Consider the following 20024-nt stretch of genomic DNA (forward strand, 5'->3'; position numbering starts at 1 on the left):
TTTCTCTTGTTCACACAAAATTAAGAAATAAATTAGGCTTTGACAAGCTGCACAAGTTGGTGAAAGTGCATTATAACTTGAAGCTACAGATCCAACAATTCGAAGCTGACTTTCAAAGCCTTCAAGAAAAAGATGTTGATCCATGTGCTATGATGATGGATGTTGCCCTTTATGATGAACAAAACCCAATCATGGATTGGCTAAATAATTCAATGAGCGATTCCACACCAATTCTCGATGAATACGATGATGATGATCTTGATTGGAACACACCTAGCAGCTTTCTCATTGAAAGTCTAGAAATGGACATAGAAGAGGTGGCTGCATTCAAGAGGAAGCTTTGCTTGGGAAAAAATGTCAGTAAAAAGAAACAGAGAAAGCAATGGGATGAAGAAGAAGAAGAAGAAGTTACAGAGGACTATGAATCTGATTCTTCTCAAGAACAAGGCAGCCCAATTTATGCTGAGTCAGGTGATAGTAGTTCCAATGAAGGTGATGGTGAGTTTCAGTTCAATTTTCTAGTTTAGATTTCCTGTTAACATCATGTAAATTTTGTTTTTTGGAATATTATTTTTCTTGCAAAGGTGATAATGATGGTGGTGAAGGAAGTGGTGGTACTAGAGCTAATGTAGGTGTATCAGATGGTTTTAGCTCAGGTGACTAAACTACAATTGCATACTTTTGCAAGTAGGCTTTCTAGAATTGTATTGGTTGGTGACAAAAATAAATAAATGTGATCACATTGTAGGTGCTAATCATGGGGAATCAGCTCCTCTACGGCCAAGATCAACTAGGAAAAAAAAGCCAACTCTCAAGAGCATCAATGAACTATAAAAGGTTTGATGACCCTTTCCTTTGCTAACTTTATAACCATTGCTTTAGTGTGATTTCATTTCATGAATAGAGTTTAACATTTCCTATGTAATCATTTGTAGGGCTATACGACTCCGAGGAAAATATTTCCTATGCTGAACCTTTCATATGTGCTCCTTTATTGCAATATTCTTTTGGTGTTATATGCAATCAGTGATAACTAATGGATTAGAGACAGTTTCAAGTGAAATTCTGCCAAAAATTTTAAAAAATTTGAATTTGATCCAATATATCCTGTTTATCCTATTTATCTGTAACCTCCGATAAATTCTTTTTCCCGGTAATGAAAACTCTGGCGGTGACAACTCCTGGAGATATTAACTCAGCTCCCCCCTCATTGGTCAAGCACTCCACCTCTCTCTCTTCCTTATCTCTGTTAGCCAATCTCCCTCTCAGATATGCTCTCTCCTCTCCCAGCAGAGGGCTTCATGCGGGGACAAGCAAGACAGTCATGGCAGCGGTGCTCGTCCAGGAACAGAGTCACCCCAAATTCAAGATGTGTCAGGTTTGTCTGATTCACACACACACCACCTGTTTGTGCAAATGTTCTTGTGCAAAGATGGATATGAATAGCAGCAGAAGCATGTTTTTCTTCAAGTAATTAGGATTTAGGACTGCTAGATCATTATATTGTGTGTGTGTCAATACATATAAATGATGCTTGCAATACTTTCCTTGTATCACATTATCATTGCATTATGTGTATGTCTACTGCTATTCTTTTGAATCACGTGAACCAACCTCCAAACAGCAACTTGATAGCTATTCGTTTGCCTCGGGTTTGAACCTTGCTTCTGCTGAATAAATCTTCTCGCATGCTGAACTCAGGTTAAACATCTTATTTGCTTTAACTCCTACTGCATGTTCAGCTCTGGAGTTAAGCAAACAGTTCTGTGCACAGCTATAAAATAAATTGATTTCTATCTTGTTGGTGTCAGAATTTTTGATAGATTAGACAGGGCTAAACACCAAGCATCTTTTATATGTGTTAATTCCTGTTGTGTGTTCAGCAGTAGGGAAAAAACTAGTTTTTAGATAGTTAGGAGTTTTCCCTTTTAGTGCAAATCTGTTAATACAATCTACCGGTCATATATCTAATTATGTGTTAATTCTTTGTTCAGGGATGCCGTTAATTTTGTGTGAACAAACGGATCAACACTTTTTTTCTTAAATTGAATGGTGACCCTGCACCTATATGCTATGTATTCAATTGGAATTTTTTTTGGAGTTCAGAAGTCATCTCTGTTTAAGCATGTAGACATTTAAGGTCCTTTTGTGCATAAAAAATATACCAGCGTTTCTTTACTTTGTTCTGAATCAAACTGAACATGTATGATTTCTGCTCAGATTTTATTTGTTGTTGAGTTTACGGATATATAAAGGACAATTGACCTTGATGTTGGCAGCAGACTGAATTGATACTTCCATCATTACTAATTCTTTTCTATTTTGAAACTTTAACATTGGCTGCCATCTGATTCATTTAATTTGGTGACTTGGTCAGGTACAAAAATACAATGGGATGGAGCTACCAGAAAGTGTCATCTTGCTTTAGTTCAACTTCAAGGTGAACTTAAGTTGACCTTTAGTTTACTTGCCTAAAAGTTACTGAGCGTGTCTACAAGTTCACATAACTAGCTGGTGAGTCATGTACACAAGGAGTTGTAGAATATAAAGCAATCTGTCATATGAAGTTCTCTAGAATTAAAAAGATGTATATTTAGTTAAGTACTCGTTTGTTTATTTTATTGCAATAGCTCAATGGATGTCAATCTGATGTTTATGTACAAACAATTGTTGTGGACATGAATAAACTATCAGAGAAATTAGTTTTGATGGAGCTGAGAATTAATTATGGGTGCAGATGTTCATGTGAATATTATTTTTTGACCTCATTAGTTGGTTTCCTGACGGTTTATTCATCACCTTTTTATTCAGATGAACCCTTAGGCTGGCCGTCAGGAAATACCGTCAGGAATGCATTTCTGTCGGCCAACCGACAGGAAAGGACCGTCTTTCCACACGATGGACTCCTGTCGGCAAAATCCTGACGGTTTTCGGTATTTCCTGACGGTTTTTGGCCGTCAGGAATCTGCTGATTTCTGGTAGTAGTTAAATGCCTCCACGAGTCCTCCACTATTTCAGGACCTGACCCCCCGGATCACCTCAAGATCATCATCCTCCTCCTCCTGTGCAGGAGTTGCAGGCCCATGCTAGTGGTGCAAGGCAAGGTCCTCCTCAGCCTCCTGCAACTTCCCCTCAAGAAACTCAAGTGTAGCTGTCTGATTATTCAATTGCTGCTTAAGATCCTCCTTCTCCTCTACCAACTGCTGCTCCTGGAGATTAGCTTGTTTGAGCTTGTGCCCAAAGAAGGCATTTTCAGCCATAACATGTTCAAGCAACTGAAGCATAGAGGTAGAGTACCGAATGGGTGTTGCCAACGTTGGTTCATAGCTAGCAATGCAATGCATAAAGAAATGCAAGATGAGCATGTGATCATAAAAATCTGAATATATATCATCAGGCAATCATTTACTGAGTAATTAAACAAACTAACTGCACAAATAAACTAACTACACAAAGAAACATGAGTGATGCATTGAATGGTGGTATTCAATTTTAGTTCAGTTTTACCCTGAAGTATCTCCTTCATTAACTCCATAAGGAAAGAGTGCATCAGCAAAATAATGGTGCAAACATATTTATAAAACATATTACACTATGGGTTACTAGAGCTAAAAACTAAATAAATTTACCAATTAAAGTTATGAATACATTATGGTGATAAACAAAGATTAGTGTAATAAAGCTACTGATAAACAGTCTAACACGCATTTATCAAGATTTTTATTAAAAATAAACTATTTATTAACTAAGAAATATGCTAGCACATAGATAAAAACTATTTAAATATTAAACAACGCTTTCTAGACATGAAATATTTATTGAAGCTACAATATCATCAAGTAGTCAATTGTAAATTTTAAATAATTTTTGGATGCAGAGAAACAATAAAACACAATAAACCACATTATTTATTTATGTACTGAATTTAAGCAAGGTTAAAATGGGCATGTCACCCGATCTAGTATTTTTTCTGTGTAGATCTATGCTTAACAGAGCCAAAAACAAGTAATTTCATAATTTTATCATGTGTATACGCGTTTCTATATATTTTGAACTTTTCAGCTGATTAAACAATATATCAGAAATTCTCCTAACAGTAAGCCGCTCAAAATACGTTTTCTACCAAGCCATATTCTACCCACATTCAAACGAAGCCACTGACAGCGGGCCCCGTGGGTGAACCCCGGCCGACCCGGTCATCAGGTCAAGGTGCAGTCTACCAGCAATAGACTGGTCAATCCCGGCGATGGCGAGGACGGCCGGCGGCAGGGGCCGTCACCAGCGCGGAACACCCAAGGCACCTCGCTGCACGGACAAAAGGCGGGACAGCGATGGCCGGCGGCGAGCACATGACCATGTAAAGCGACAGCAGCCGTCGTTCCGGTCAAACGGCTCGCGAACGTCGCAGGGGGGGGGGGGGGGGAGCATCGGTAGCTCACCAGCGATCCATTTTGGGGGTTGTACGAGGAGGATGGTGGCCGGAGGTGAGAGTTCAACGGTGAGATCAAGGGGCGGCAGCATTGGCGGTCTGATGGCGAAATCTTCAATCCCCAACCATCGAGGTCACGGCGCAGGAGAAATGTGTGTTTGGGTGGTTGGGGGGGGGGGGTGAAGGTACAAAGGCAGTGGAGGTATGGATGGTGGAGATTTGGTTTTGGCGGCCGGAGTAACTCAGATTTGGCTGGAGGAGCACCGACGGTCAGGCACTTCAGTTGGGAAGAAGGTAGAAGGAAGAACTGGGACAGGGAGCGAGAAATACCTGCTTCCAATCTTTTAGAGGAGCCGGGCACTGTGCGCTCGGCCGCGTGGGGGTTTCGTGGCATGGCCGGAGAGCTGCAGCAGGACCACACAGCCGTGTGTTGGCGGCGGCCTGACAGGTCGCACAGTGACTGGCCGGACCGAGGGCCGAATCGGCCGATTCAGTCAAGATCGTCAAAGCTCAAAGAGACCACGTCTGACTGCATAAAACTCCGAAAAATAGTGTATAACTGGCCCAAGTGACCCGTACCAAAATTGTAGAGAAATCATATCTGTACAAGTTTACGCTTACGCTTTGGAAAATATAAAGCCCCAACATTGGCTAATATTGTGCCGTTTCTGAATCTTTCGGTTATGTGCAGTTTGCTTATTTAGTGACATTTGAAATTGATTTCAAGTGTCAAAACATGATGGAACCTTTCCAAACTTGCTGTGCAGGTAAATCAGAAACATAATACTGCAAAGTTATGCAAAAACATTGGAGGGTTTACAAGTAAATTTGGAGAAACAAGCGGAAAAATATGTGGTTTCAGGCTGTCAAATGGCAGACTCGGCCAAATTCTAAAGGTGGCTAGCCGAGAATAGTGGTTTGACCATTATTTGACTGGGATTTTGGACTGTTAAATCAAGTTTTCATACAACAATATCAAATCCATGTGAAAGTAAATACGTTGGGCTATCAATTTTATATTGACCAAATTTCAAGTATTTAGTTAAAGTTTAATTTAAACAGGTGTTCAAAATAGATACTTTTGAAATTTAAAACACCATGCAGTTTTCATGTGATTGATGTTTAAACTAAAGTTTTGAATTTGTTTCTTTGAGTAAACATGTTTATGAGCCACATATGATGCATTTGACATGATAAACATTATTTGAGCATAAAAATCTTTATTTACACCTCTTGTGCTTTTTATCAACATTTAATGCAAAGATAGCTTAAATAGTACTTATATTGCAAATTAATAATGCATTAAAAAACTTATACTCCAGTGCACACAAAAAAATAATAATGACCAAAATGTACAATGCCACATGCTAATGACATACTTTGCAGATCAATTAAGCTTAATTATCTTTCTAAACACCAGAGGTGTAACATAGGAGGCCAGACAACACTTTAATTTTTCTTAACTCCTAAATTTGCAAAGCGCAAATATTTGCTTAAATATGCGACATCAGAATAAATGTGTTAGATCCATGTTAAACACTCAAGTGGTATATTTAGATTTAACCCAACCCTAGGTAAGCCCAAACAGTCTCTCAGTTAATATACTGCTACTAACAAGAATTAGAATGTCACTGTCCAATTGAAGCGTAAGCACCACTGCTTATATGACTTATTTGGTTACAACTGCATTTAGTCCTATATGTTCAAAGAGACCCATACATCAGTAGCAGCTGCTTCCCGGAACCAGCATATATCACATCGTAAGCAAAACAAATCCAAACAACTCCTATTTAAATTTCTTAACCTTTTTTCTTTCTTCCTGGTCCATCCACAGTATGGTGACGTCTCAAATTCGGGAGCTTGTCTAATCAATATGCTAACATACCTTTTCCTGTTTTCCAAGGCCCTTCTTTAATCTGTCTCTTGTCTCCTGTGGTGCAAACAGTTTGTCGCCTCGCGGGTACCGAGATATACTCTGTTTGTTTTTTTATTCGTGTATCACGATTGTAGAAGTCATTATAAGCACAATTTGCCCACTAATTTCTCTTACTGCCTCCATCAACAAATGTTAGCATATTTAGCGTTCAAAATTTGTCTAGAAACAATTTGATATTTAGCGAATGTTTAGCCAAAAAAGACATATATTAATTGCAATTCTGTAATCTTGGTGACTAAGATCCTGTTGGGATTCTTTGCTGCTAACGATTAGCTAGCTAATTGATAATAGTTTATACTAGCTAGCTAAACATTAGCTTGTTAGTTATTAGCTGAATGTGTTTGGATCCATCAGCTAATTATTAATTGTTAACATGGATGGACCCCCTTCCTTTTCTTTGGCGCCACTAGTCCAGGCAGGGAAATTTGATAGAAGGATTGGGAATAATAAGGTCTTTTTACGTTTTTAGTTGGGATTAGCTGGGTTTAACCAGCTAATAGGATTACATAGTTTCAATTGCCCGGAGGATCATTAGTTACTCCATTAGCTGGCATGTTTGAATCCCTAACAGCTAAATTTAGCTAGCTAACCATTAGCTGGAGGATCCAAACAGGGTCTAAACATGCATGTGTTTGGTTGTTGGGTTGAAGGGGGTCAGGATGGGTTCTACCTAGTTGGACCCACGTTTGGTTTAAAGTTCATGTGGATTGGGTTCTGTAACGCTTCAGTCCCAAATATATATAGATCAATTCTATTTGCACGCTGAGTATAATACGCACTCGCACCAACCCCGCTTACGCTTTCATACTCGCTTCGCGTAAAAGGGCTAACCCTAGGGTTGAAATACACTTGACACTTGTGTTTATATGTTGGTGAACCTCACCCTCAAATAGTAATGTGGAATAACTTCCCACACATGCCATACCACTCACAAATGGGCCAGTAGAGACTCAAATTTGTCCTAGACCAGGATGTCACATACACCCCTAGACGACCTGACGTCCTCATCAGTAACATACCCGCATACACTAAGGACTCGACCAGAAACTTCCCCTCTTAGCACACGTCCATGCGTCTAGTACCGATACATATGCCATGCCATGTGACCACACAGGACCCACATGCGCCAAGCTCCATATGTCCACGTCCTTAGCACGCATACGTCCATGTAATCGCAAGGGTTGGCTCTGATACCAATTGTAACACTCCAGTTCTAAATATGGCTTGGTCCTACTTGCACGCTGAGTAAGACACGCACTCGCACCAACCCCGCTTACGCTTTATTCCTCGCTTCGCGTAAAAGGGTTAACTTGGGAGTCGAAATGCACTTGGCACTTAGATTTATATGGCGGTGAACCTCACCCTCAACTAGCAAGTTGGGACAACTTCCCACATATGTCATGCCACATAGACCACTAGTGGGCTCAAATTCATTCTAGGCCGGGATGTCATAGTTCAACCCGGTTGGGAATATTCCCATCGGATGCGGGTTGGGATGATCCCTCCAAATCAAGCGGACCGAACGAACACACTTTGTTCCCCTTACAATCATCTCCTTCCGTCACGCGCGGGCCAGCGAGCGGCGCAGCGTAGGGGTGTGCGGGTGCGGCGGCGCGCGAGAGAGCGGCACAGCGCAGGGGTGTGCAGGCAAGCGGCACGGTCATGGCTAAGGGCGTCGAGGCCAAGGACGTCGGCGCACGCGATGCGCAGGTAGCGGCGGCGAAGACCCAGGAGGCCAGAAGGACGGCAGCCGACTGTACCAAGCAGGCGGCCGCGAGGGCCAGGGAAGCCACTGCTGGCGTGGCCGAGACGACCGCGGAGTATGCGAAGCAGGCAGTTGCGAAGGCTAGGGACGTAATGATGGGCATCGGCGAGGCGGCCGCGCAGTATGCGAAGCAGGTGGCGAAGGGCAAGGACGCGATGATGAGCACCGGTGGGACAGCCGCAGAGTACGTGAAGCAGGCAGCGGCGATGGGGAATGAAGCGATGCCGAGCACCGGCAGGATGGCGGGCAAGTAAGTGTGGGTGCGGCGGCGGGCAAGTAAGCGGCGCGGCACAGGAGCATACGGGTGCAGCGGCGGGGTGGGCGGGCGCACGAGCTGAGCGGCGGCAGCCTTGAGGGCGTAGCACAAGAGTGTGCGAGCGAGTGGCGGCAGGCTAGTGAGCGTGAGATGTGCCTGAGGAAGAAGGTGTAGCGGATGACAGGTGGGGCCCATCAATGACCGGTGGGTCCCATAACTAATAACACTAATGGTGCTAAATTGTCATCCATCTCACTTCATCTTATCCTCCATACCAAACAAAAATTAGGTTGAACCTATCCTCTCAACCAAACACAAGATGGGTTCAACCGAACCCATCCCCGATCCAAACGCATCCTAATTGAGGGCACTACAATCGTTTTCCTTCCTCCTTATTCTGTCTCACACGTATCCTAGAAAGGTTTACATTTGTCGACGAAGGGAGTGCAATACATTATTTATTCTAATATCGCATTATATGTTCTATGAAATGCATATGTTCTGATTCAACATTTGTACACTAAACACGCATTTGATTGACTTTTTATCATCTACTTGACATTTTTGCAATACATTATTTATTCTAATATTGCATTATATGTTCTATAAATACCAAAGGAATATTTGGCATCAACTACGTTAATTTGATATTTGTATTGTGCTGTAGTAATACATACAGAAGAGGATTATCCCTTTCAGATATTTCTTGCCGGAACAGTACAACAGGAGAAGGAAGCAAGCATGGAAGCAGCGGTGCTGACGTTGTCAAAGCATGTCGCACCCAGCCGCCCTACGTCAGCCGACGTCCCCGTGAGCGGTGCCGTCGTGCTGACCTGTCGTGAGAGCAAGATATGGCGGGCCCCACGCCGCAAATTCCACATCAGCCGACGACAAGTCAAATCCGAACTCCCATCAGCTCATCACGCCTGGAAGCCAGGAGGCTAAAACCTCACTGCTCACACACTATCGAAGTCTCCCACCGCCGGCTCGACAAGCTTCTTCTACCCTTCTTCCAGCTCCAGCACACTCACCTGCCACAGTCCACAGCAGAGCTCCTCCAGATGGAGCAGGGGAATCACACCTTCTCTGCCTCCGACATCTACGACTCCGCCGCAGCACCAGCAGCGCCGCTCCCGTTCGGCGCCGACGACATGTTGCTGGAGCTCGACGCCTTCCTCCTCGACACGAACGCCGCCGAGGAGAGCTCCGAGTGGCTCTCTCCCTCGCCCTCGTCGTCCTCTGACGCGGCAGTCGAGCCACTGTCGCCGAGCACGCCGGGGCAGCAGCGGCGGCCGGACGCGGGCGCCTCGCCGCCGGGCGAGAAGCGGCAGGCGACGGCCTTCATCGGGGTGCGCAAGCGTCCCTGGGGCAAGTTCGCCGCCGAGATCCGGGACTCGACGCGGAGGGGCGCCCGCGTGTGGCTCGGCACCTTCGATACCCCCGAGGCCGCCGCGCTCGCCTACGACCAGGCCGCCTTCTCCGCGCGCGGCGACGGCGCCGTCCTCAACTTCCCCGTCGAGCGCGTGCGGGAGTCGCTGGGCGCGCTCGCGCTCGCGGGCGCGGGCGCGGGCGACGGCGGTTCCCCCGTCCTCGCGCTGAAGCGGCGGCACTCCAAGCGCACGCGTAGGCGGAAGCAGCAGCTCTCCCCTGCGACGGACGACGGCATGAACAATCTCAAACCGCGGCGGCAGCCGGAGCGCCAGTGCGGCGCCGACGCGTCCGCTGTGCCGGTGCCGGAGCTGGAGCAGCAGGCGGGGGCGCGCTGCTGGTGCCACTGCGGCGGCGGCGTCGTGGAGCTGGAGGACCTCGGCACCGATTACTTGGACGAGCTCCTCCGGGTGTCGTCGGAGTTGGAGTGTTCGCTGATTGGTGGAGGTCATTGATGAGGCCGGTCACGGTCACCCTCACGACGCTTCAGCATCGTCAAGCGGTCAAGCCACTGCCATCGCACGGCGACCCGCCATTATTGTAAATTTCCGATTTAAGTAGTCAACCCAATTGCGATCGTGGGGGCACATTATCATCTTGATTACTTTAACTTGTGCATACCACCCACTAACCAAACATAAATTCTGACACCTCTCTTATGATGCCAATGGCATAGAAGGAAATGACATCTTCTCCTTTTTCATTGTTACTGGGTACCCAATTAAAAAATATATAAACTGATGCGCAAAGGTGACAAATCCATTTGTACTTTAATATTCGCCTTCAAGCGCCTTTAAAGACTGATCGGTTGGATTCTAGAATTTGCCATGCCAAAATTAGGACGGATCAAAACGTAGGCATGCTAAATTGTTTTGCCAAAATCTTAGCAAAAAATTTAGAATTGCACTTGCTGAAGTAGGCTATTTTTTGATTCCAACCAAATCAGTGCTAAAATTTATAGACTTGCTTAGATTTTACCTACTCTAATAGTAGGCCAAAAGCGTACCCAATCCTTCTGGGCGGCAAATCCAGGCGGTATTGCGAGCCAAATTTCAGCCGGCCAATAGCGCCCCCATTCCGCTGCTCCCGCATCATCGTCATCACGTACGATGGTGAGCTGTGGAGTGCAGACAAGGCGTACCTCTGACCGTGCTTCGAAGACATCCGCTGCCAACAAACTCGCCAGAAACCTGTAGCTGCTGGACTATAAATTCTGGGCAGACAAACATGATTCCCATTCATGAATTTCATCCTACCACTAGTATAGAAATGGTTGATCCTTGACATTAGTCTCGACTACTAGGTCCGGAACTAATGAAGGCTTTGGTCCCGGGTCCAACGGCCAGGGGGCGGTGGGGAGATAGTCCCGGTTGAAGTCACCAACCGAGACTAAAAATCACCATTTAATCCTGGTTGATGGCTCCAATCGGAACTAAAAGTCCTAAACATTTAGTCCCGGATAGTAACACCATCCGGAATTGAAGGATGGCCCTTTAGCCCCGATTGGTGACTCCAACCTGAACTAAAAGATTTTTAGTCCCGGTCAGTGCTTCCAACCGGAACTAAAGGGTCCTTCATAGGTTAGTTTGAAAAGAAAACATTTCATTTAAAGTCATATGTGCTGTAAGTGGGGTCGTAAAGAAGCGATGCATGAGGCAAAGGATCTCGGGTTCAAGTCCCCCGGACTGCAGAGTTTGAATTGGCTTGCAATGATTTTTTTTAGCCCACCGTGTTGATCTAAAAATCTAGTATCCAATGGAGTGTATTGCCAACGATGTTGTAATTAGTTTATAGTAACTTATCATTTATGCAGCTTATTCATATCAACTAATGTACATAGTGTACATAGGTACGAACCCACTCTGTTTGTTTACTGGGGGGCCAAGGCGCGGATCAACAACTAGGACGACACTGCGTTTCGAGTCCTAGGTCTAGGCGAGGAGACGGTGCTCGAACGTCGAAGCAGATCACGCAAAAGGAGATCAAGCTCTGGGCCCAAGAATGTATGACGTGGCAGTTATTTTTTTTTGGAACTGATTTTTGGGAGCTGTCGGTGGAGAGGTCCTTTTCTCCTCCCAATAGATTTAGCAAAATCCTAAAACCAGTTTTTGGGACTGTATTTTTTTATACTCAAGGAGATGCTCTAATGCCCCAAACGTGGTATATGAGCCACGACGACGCTCTCATGGAAAAGCATAAGCCTATGGAAAACTTTTTAGTTACTCACTCTGTCGTTAAATACAACGACAGATCCTAGTCAGATTAGTGAACGGAAAAAGACCTGGCTGCCCCTCAAGGTTATTGTTCCTTGCTATGCTAGTATGCCCATGAACCTGAATTTTGAGTAACTGCAGTTAATTGGCGCTGCATGCAGACGTTCCGCAATATGCTCGAATCCGTACATGTCATGCAATTAAAAGGGGGTGTTAATTTACCCAATATCCCGTATAATATGAAAAAAATTATGTTTCAGGTGTGAACTGAAAAGATGTCCTTGTCTACTACATAAATAGTGTACTGCAATTATCGCAAGGCAAGCAGTCCCAGGATTCGCAGCGATATTCAAAACTAATAATTTATACTTTGTTAAAAGATAGTTGTAGGAATGCTACCTGACAACAACTCAACTAGTGTCCCGGCCAATCAATATAATACTGATAACAAAAGGTTGGTTCGTACTCAGCAAAAGCAATATAGCCTTCGAACGCAGGACAAATAATAGTACTATTTTCTTTTCATTTATATTTATTGTCCTAAAGGAAGTTGTCATGCTGAGGTGTGAACGTTGTGAACATGATAGATTCTAAACTTGTACTTTTAAATAAATAGCATAGATAAATACTTTGACACCATAATACAAAGAACGATTATTTTGGACATCTTACCTAACTTTTTATAGATGGGGATGGACAAGGAATATCCCTCCACAAAATTTTACTGTGAAAATCAATAATAAAAGGATACACAGAAGATAAGTTTTATATCGATTTCGTGGATCCATTTCTAAAGGTGGCTCGAAAAAGGATTTGCATGTGAAATACTTTTCCAAAGGCAGTTCCTTGTGTGAGCTGCCTCCAAAGTGGGGAAAAGAATCATATTTTTGTATGTTTTTAGTTAGGTTGAGTTTGGCAATGCAATTTTATAGCGGGACATATCATGCACATTCCCATCTCTAGTAAAATTTATAAATCGAAAAATTGTAAACTTTTTGGGACTAATGGAAATGGAGTTTATACTTTTGACATATTCTGGCCGGTAAAATACGATTTTGATGCCATAATGGTGTACATGTCATTGTAACCATATAAAAAACATTTCCTAATATGTTGTAAAGTTTTAGTAGAGATGGTGATAGCAATGATATATACCTCCACAAAATTTCATTGACAAAATCATTATTAAGGATATGCAAAAACAACAAAAAGTCTTGAAAATAGGTGTAGGAACTCCAGGGATCGAAAGTGCTGCAGACAATTGAATTTTTCCATGGCGCCCATAAAATTATCTTTCCAGGGGAAAACTTCCAATTCCGAATTCGTATGAAAAAAGTTATGCTCATTTTAATTAATGGTGGGCAAACTAGACAACTTCATCTCATCCCATCTTGCTAATTTAGCACACAACTGCCAAGCACAATGTATAATGCCGGATCACTTAGAAACTCTAGACTGGATGGTTATCCTTCATCATGAACCATATAATACTCTAAAGGATTGCATTTCTTGAACCCTAACTCATTTTTGCCTCTTCCCTTCCAGTTCCACAAGCTCTGCTTCGAGGGGCACCATCTATTCCACGACCATTTCCACATGCAACCGCAAGCTCCTCCGTGTCACAATGACAAGATCTATGACCACATCCACAAGCTCGTCCAAGGCGCACCTAACGTATCTATGAGCTCATCCGTGAGGCCACCTCTAAATCTATTGATCCATAACCTCCGCAGTGATGGTGGGTGGATTCACAACCTCCTCTATGGCAGTGGCAGGTGGACCACAATCCTCAATGGTCAACGCGGGGAAGGGGGGGGTGTCATGAACCTGCTATTGGTATCAACTGTTCGGATGGCTTTGCAGACTTGTTAACAATGGTGGAGGAAGGAACTAAGAGCATGCCTAGGCGGACTCCTTAATGACAAGGAGGACCGGGAACAATAGCCGAGTGGTAGCAGAGCTCGTGCGGCCAAGTGGATGCTTTTTTATTAAGTAATGATTAGCGCATACCACTTATGTTGGCGGTTCATATTCGTTAAAAATTTAATTATGTTAATTCCGCAAAAGCACATAATACTGTTGTGATTGGTTTACAACTGAGGTTGGTTCCAGCCCTACAACTAAGTTTAATTTCTATGTTGCCTGCTACCAATTTCATAGTGTTTGCATTCTTTCTATTAGTCCCCTGTCTATTTGATCACACTTTAGAAGCGGGATAGTTGTATCAAGCAGCAGCTGATCGATAGGTAGCTCTAGCATGCATCTGGACATGCACTGCGACAGCATTGGATTCGGACTGCCTAGCGGGAGTGTCTCGTCCAGAGCCAAGTGGTGGCAAGGTCCAATCATGATGTCGCAAATGTAATGAGAAAAGGAACAGGAGGGGAAGGCAGGCGGTAGGAAAGCTCCGATTATCTGGCTGATTTCCTGGAAAAACCATAAGTTTGAGTTGTGATTGATAACTATACTATATCTGATCCTGGGCATGGTCTGCACCTGGTTGGCCTGCACATCTACATCCATGTCGTGTTCGTTCGTGCAAGAGCCGTCAAGGCCTGGCAGCTTTAAGCTCTCTACTCCATCATCCTCGAACCTTCCATATTTTTGTTCTACGTAGCAAGAGCATTTTTGAAAGACCTTTTTAACAGGGATTCACGACCAAGTATGGTTTTTAAGATAAATTCATAGGAGACCTGATCCAACGGTCCGGCGCTGCATGGTTATGTCGATCATGTCGGTAATATACCTAAGCTAGTCTACTACACTCTGTCCCAGTTTGCTATTTCTTTTTTATGTTTCATCCCTTGGAAAAGAAGGCATGGGTCTTCAATATACTGTCAACATGTCAACTATAGTCGTGATCGATGAACCGCTGAAAACTGCCGGGTGGTTGGCACACATTCCTTTATACAGTCAAACACAAAGTACAAAATGAGCAGTCGAGATAAGAAGCTGTCGGAATCCGGGCCATTTTGTATATTTTAATCCTGAGCAGTACATATTCTCTCTGTTTTTATTTACATATTGTATTAGATTTATCCTAAATGAAATTTGACCAACTTTACCAAATTTATAGAAAAAATAATCACATTTGCAATACCAAATTTGTTTCATTGAATCCATCATAAAGTATATGCTGACAGTGCATATGTTGGATAGCATAGTTGTTACTATATTTTTCTATAGATTTGGTCAAAATTAGCTAACTTTGACTTTGGACAAATCTAATAGTACATGTAAATAAAACCGGAGGGAGCAGTAAATCATGACATAACACTGCTAGGAAAATGAGCTTTCATCCCTTCGGTTAGTACCGGTTAACTTTTCGTCCGGTACTTAAAGTTGCCCCGGAATCATTTTAGCACCAGGTTCAAATTTAAAAGCCTCTAAAACCATTTTAGTATCAGGTCAAGATATTAGCCGGTACTAAATGTCGCATTAAATATCGTATTTTAGTACCGGCTGTTGTTTTGGTCCGATACTGAAATGGCGTGGCCATTTAAATACCGGTTAATAATAACACCCGGTAATATATAGCTATACAGCCGGTACCCATGCAGCCGGTACTTTTGCGTGCTAGTTTCTCGCGCAGTGTAAATATCAGCAATTAGGGTTGTGCTGAGAATATTGTAAGCTGTACGGTTCTTGAGAGTCCCGATCCTCCATCTGCGTGCATGTGGATGCGTACCTGGACGAGTAACAAGCAGGAACGGAAGGCGGTGTCCATAGCGGTGGCACCTAGATTTGCGGATCCACAAACTCCACGATGGGGACGGGTGGATCCAAAAACTCCTCCATGGCGGTGGCGGGCGGATCCAAATCCTCCATGGTCGAGGCGGAACACATCGGGTGGCTTCGCAGGGCTCATCAACAGTAGTGGAGGCTGGAACTAAAGAGCGTGTCCAGGCGGGCTCCTTGACGGCGAGGACAACTGGGAGCCATGGCCGAGTGGCAGCGGAGCTTACGCGGCCAAGCGACTGCATTTTTTTATTTCAGCAATGATTAGCACAGACGGACCATTTTCCGCAAGCACACGGAACATTGTTTTGTTGTGACCGGTTTTTTTACATCGAGGCTAGTTCGGCCATAAAACTTTCTCTGTTGCCCTGCTGCCTTTTTCAAGTGTTTGTGTTCTTTATATCAATAATCCTCTGTACTCGATCACCGGGGTAGTTATATTATATCAAGCAGCAGCTGATCATCAAGAGGTAGCTGCACAATATAGTACTGGTACACCAGCATGCATCTGGACATGCAATTCGACAGCATTGGATTCGGACTGTCTAGCGGGAAGCTAGTGTCTCGAGAGCCAAAAGCTAGTGGCAGCAAGATCCAATCATGATGTCACAACGTAATTAAAAAAAGAACAAGAGGGGAAGGCAGCTAAGAGCAAGTATTATCATATAATGTAAGCAGGTTAAATACTGAGGTGGAGGAGCGAGAAGAGGAGAGAGAGGAGAAGCGGACTGCAAGAGCAATCCCAACCCAACACACTACTACTAGTTTCTATACTTGCCATATCACATAGACACTGCACATGGAAACTATATCCCTAATAGATGGTGTTTTCAAAATAAATTGCTATCCAATCATATCTCTTGTCCTTTCTTTTCTCCCCCTATCCCCTCTTCTTTTGTCTTTGTTTTCGTGTAGACATGGTTCTTGCATGACAAACGATTTCTTCATATTTTTTCTTCCCTCTTCATTAACTCTCCTGCCACCTCAGCTTTTTGCTTACATATCAACGTATTTAATGCTATAGAAACTAGCTAAGTTGGAGGGTTGGGACTGCCCTAAGCTTACTGCCAGCTTTGACACAGGAACCAAGAAACTCTGTAACTTTGTAAGAGAGACAAGTGGATATGTACTAATGGTGAAAAGCTAACTATTGTACAAGTGGGCTAAGAGATAGGCTGCTAAGTTACTTACAGCCAGCAGCCGGCTGTATCGTTAACCTTGCTCTAATAAGCAGAAGGAAGGCTCCGATTACCTGTCCAATTTCCTGGAAAGGAAGCATTGAGTTGTAATTGATAATAATTATACTATATATGAAACGAACCAGATTCCCAAATTGGGAATCTAACTCCCTATATCATCGTGATAGTCCGTGGATCAAGCGCTATCACATACAGAACTCATTTCAGGTATAATATCATAGTCATACTTTGCATAAGGTCAAATATTGGTTTAATAATTACATAAATCCAAAGGATCTGCAATACTCGGTCCATTACCAGCCCCTTTAGCTAAAGCGAACAGACAGAAAATGGAAAACGGTAGCTAGGCTTCTGGCCCATCCTTTATCTTCTAGAATCTCCTCCATAGGCAAACTCGAGCGTAGCATAGGCTTCAATCGTACGTCATCGTTGAGGTCGAATTCTGGGTTGGATCCTGCATCGTACCAGGCTATCCCCAAGGAATGGGATAGGTCCATATCACCATCCGTATGTAAATTTTAAATTGGACTATACTAAGGGTATAAAAATAGTTCAAGGAGATAAGCTGGGGTTTTCTATGCATGTGCATCATCAAGTATATCATCTTCCAAACTTTGAACTCGGGCCATTCCAACATCTCGGACTTCCGGTCCAACACACACCTTCTAAAACCACCAAGTCGGTGTGAGGACTCCCGCTCCTCGCACCTTAACTACCCCCAGCAGGAAGTCATCACTAGAGGGAGGTAGAAATCATGAGTAACACTACCTAATAAGAGCAATAGAAGAGTCGGGTTATCCATGATCGAGGACGCGGCTATACATATAGTTTTCACCCTGCAGGGGTTGTACACCTGGACCCACTCGAATTGAAGCAAGTCGGGGATCAGCTAACTGAACGTCGAGACACTGGTCTACTAAAACAAAAACTAGTAGCCTCGGTACCATCCGGCTTTCTCGGGTCTTGGGCGCATCCTCCCGCAAGAGGTCGCCCCGGGACAGTGAAGCCTCCCTTGCATCTCGGGGGATGTGAGGTCATCACCTCCTCCCCCTATACCGATACTCGATCCTCCTACAAGCTTGGTACCGTACTTGCTAGCCCCGGACCGTGCCCACCTGCATAATGGGTAAGTGGTGTGCACGCTTAATAAAGTCCCACTAATCATAGTTACTCTCACCAGGTCCTCAATTGCTGAAGTGAGCATTTTCATCACATGCGTCTCCACCGCAATGGTCCGCAACTGCACCCATTACGGGTGCCCCCAACTCCTGAACCAAGTAACCACAAAGTTGTACCAGCCATAGGTACTCCGTAGGGTGTACCAAGATACACACCTAAGCCCTCGATCCAAGATTGAGTTAAGTTTGCTCGCTCCCGGCTAAAAAGCCCTATGCACCAATTCCTCAAAGGTGTAACTCCACTCATGCCAAGACTATTCATCCATTCCCCCCCCCACACACACATGTAAAGCATAGCAAGACATTTCATATATATCAAGTGTATGGGATGGCAAAGAATTCAGAAAAATAAATAGGATATGCAGGTTCATTTCATGGCAACACATCAAGGAGCAATAACATATCTAGCAAGCAATACCTAATAGGTATTTAAATTATAGACGGGCATGTACCTGGCGGTTCTTCATAGTCCTGCTAGGCCTCCTGGTGATCCTGGCCGTCCGTCAGCTCCTCGTAGTCGGGTCCTATTCGTAAATACAAGTAAGGGCAAGGACCAAAGTGCATAAAAGTTCCCAAATAATATCTAAATCAATATAAAACCTACTCTAGCGGGTAGTTCTTGTTTTTAGAAGAGTTATGAAATTAGTTTCATAATTTTTGGAGGTTTGGTTAATTTATTATAAATTTTCAAAGAAAAAACCTGTGTCTGAAATTAATAAAAGATTATTCGAAAAAGAACACACAACAGTGACATGTGGCAGCACCAGAGCGTGCCACGTGGCTTGCTGACATTAGCATGAAATCATCATGACATCACTAAGGGTCAGTACCTGATGACGACAGCAGTGGGCCCTGCTGACCAATCTTTTCGTAGACGGAAAACGGTAGACGAAAGGCGAGGTGCCGTTTAAACGTGTTTAGACGTGTTTAAACAGAATTAAACAGCCTAAACGGTTTGGTACTGTAGCAAAAAAATAGAGAAATTGTAGGCTGCAAGCTGCAGAGGAGAGGAGCTCGCCTATGCTGGCTGGAGAGGAGCGCATGAGACTTCGACCTCTCTACGAGGTCGATAATGGCGGGCCGCGGGTGACGACAAAGGGTTGGGCGATAGGCCGCTTCTTCCTGGCTGCCGTCGCTGCAGCAAGAGCCCACGCCGTCGTAGCGCCGCTGAGGATCTTGGACAGGAGCAGCCGGAGCACCAGAGGAGCTCGTAGCGCCTGGCTTGAGAGACCGCAGAGGAGGGAGAGGAGAGGAGCGGATGAGCGCCGGAGGACCGAGGAGCTCGCACAGTGGCATAGGCGGCGGCTATGCAATGGATCTCACCGTCTCTGCTGCAGCGCTGCTGGGCGGCGGCTGCTGCCTCTGCTGCCTGGGAGGCACGTATGGGAGATAGGGGAGGAGCCACTAACCCTAGTATACTACTCAGGAAGCCCGCGAAAAAAGCCCAATTTTCGTTTATCCCAAGCAAATGCAGCCCATTACGTGAACGGGCCTCTAAACGGACCAAACGGCGCCCAAAAGCGTTTCAAACCCGTCCCATTTATACCAAATTTGCCGTTTAGACATTCCGTTGACTGTTTAGACCGGTCAACCGTTTAGGGATCCGATTAGCCCCTAAATTGTGCAGTTGGCCACCGTTTAGCGTTTAAACCCGTTTAGACGGCCATTTAATACCGTTTAGGAAAACATTGCTGCTGACATCAGCGTTGACTGGTCAACATTAACCAATCAACGGTCAAATTCATACAGGTCCACAGGTCCGCCACTGGGCCTTGCTGACATGCGGGGCCCACACATCAGCATAGGTTTAAAGAAAAAGAAAAGGGGCCACTCGGCCTAGTGGGCTGAAAGGCGACGGGCCGGCTTGGTCGGCCCAAATGGC

General features: G+C 44.4%; 1 protein-coding gene and 1 long non-coding RNA gene across 3 annotated transcripts; both read left to right on the forward strand.

Annotated features, from left to right (window-relative positions):
* The first annotated feature begins 1173 nt into the window (after positions 1–1173).
* On the forward strand, positions 1174–3344 carry LOC112903293. Of its 2 annotated transcripts, XR_003230779.1 has the most exons (4): positions 1174–1378; positions 2378–2440; positions 2812–2978; positions 3071–3344. It is a non-coding gene; the product is annotated as an uncharacterized LOC112903293 (long non-coding RNA). The 2 variants fall into 2 exon arrangements; XR_003230778.1 differs by having other exon boundaries at positions 2812–3344.
* A 5725-nt stretch (positions 3345–9069) lies between these two features.
* On the forward strand, positions 9070–10418 carry LOC112903241 (ethylene-responsive transcription factor ERF091-like). The gene has a single exon (XM_025972474.1). The coding sequence runs from the start codon at positions 9238–9240 to the stop codon at positions 10267–10269; it is 1032 nt and encodes a 343-aa protein (XP_025828259.1). The 5' UTR covers positions 9070–9237; the 3' UTR covers positions 10270–10418.
* The last annotated feature ends 9606 nt before the right edge of the window (positions 10419–20024 follow it).

The sequence above is a fragment of the Panicum hallii genome, chromosome 8, assembly GCF_002211085.1.
Source record: "Panicum hallii strain FIL2 chromosome 8, PHallii_v3.1, whole genome shotgun sequence".
Classification (NCBI taxonomy): domain Eukaryota; kingdom Viridiplantae; phylum Streptophyta; class Magnoliopsida; order Poales; family Poaceae; genus Panicum; species Panicum hallii.

Coding starts and splice junctions, on each gene's coding strand:
- LOC112903241 (XM_025972474.1), top strand. CDS start 9,238: ATGGCGGGCCCCACGCCGCAAATTCCACATCAGCCGACGACAAGTCAA.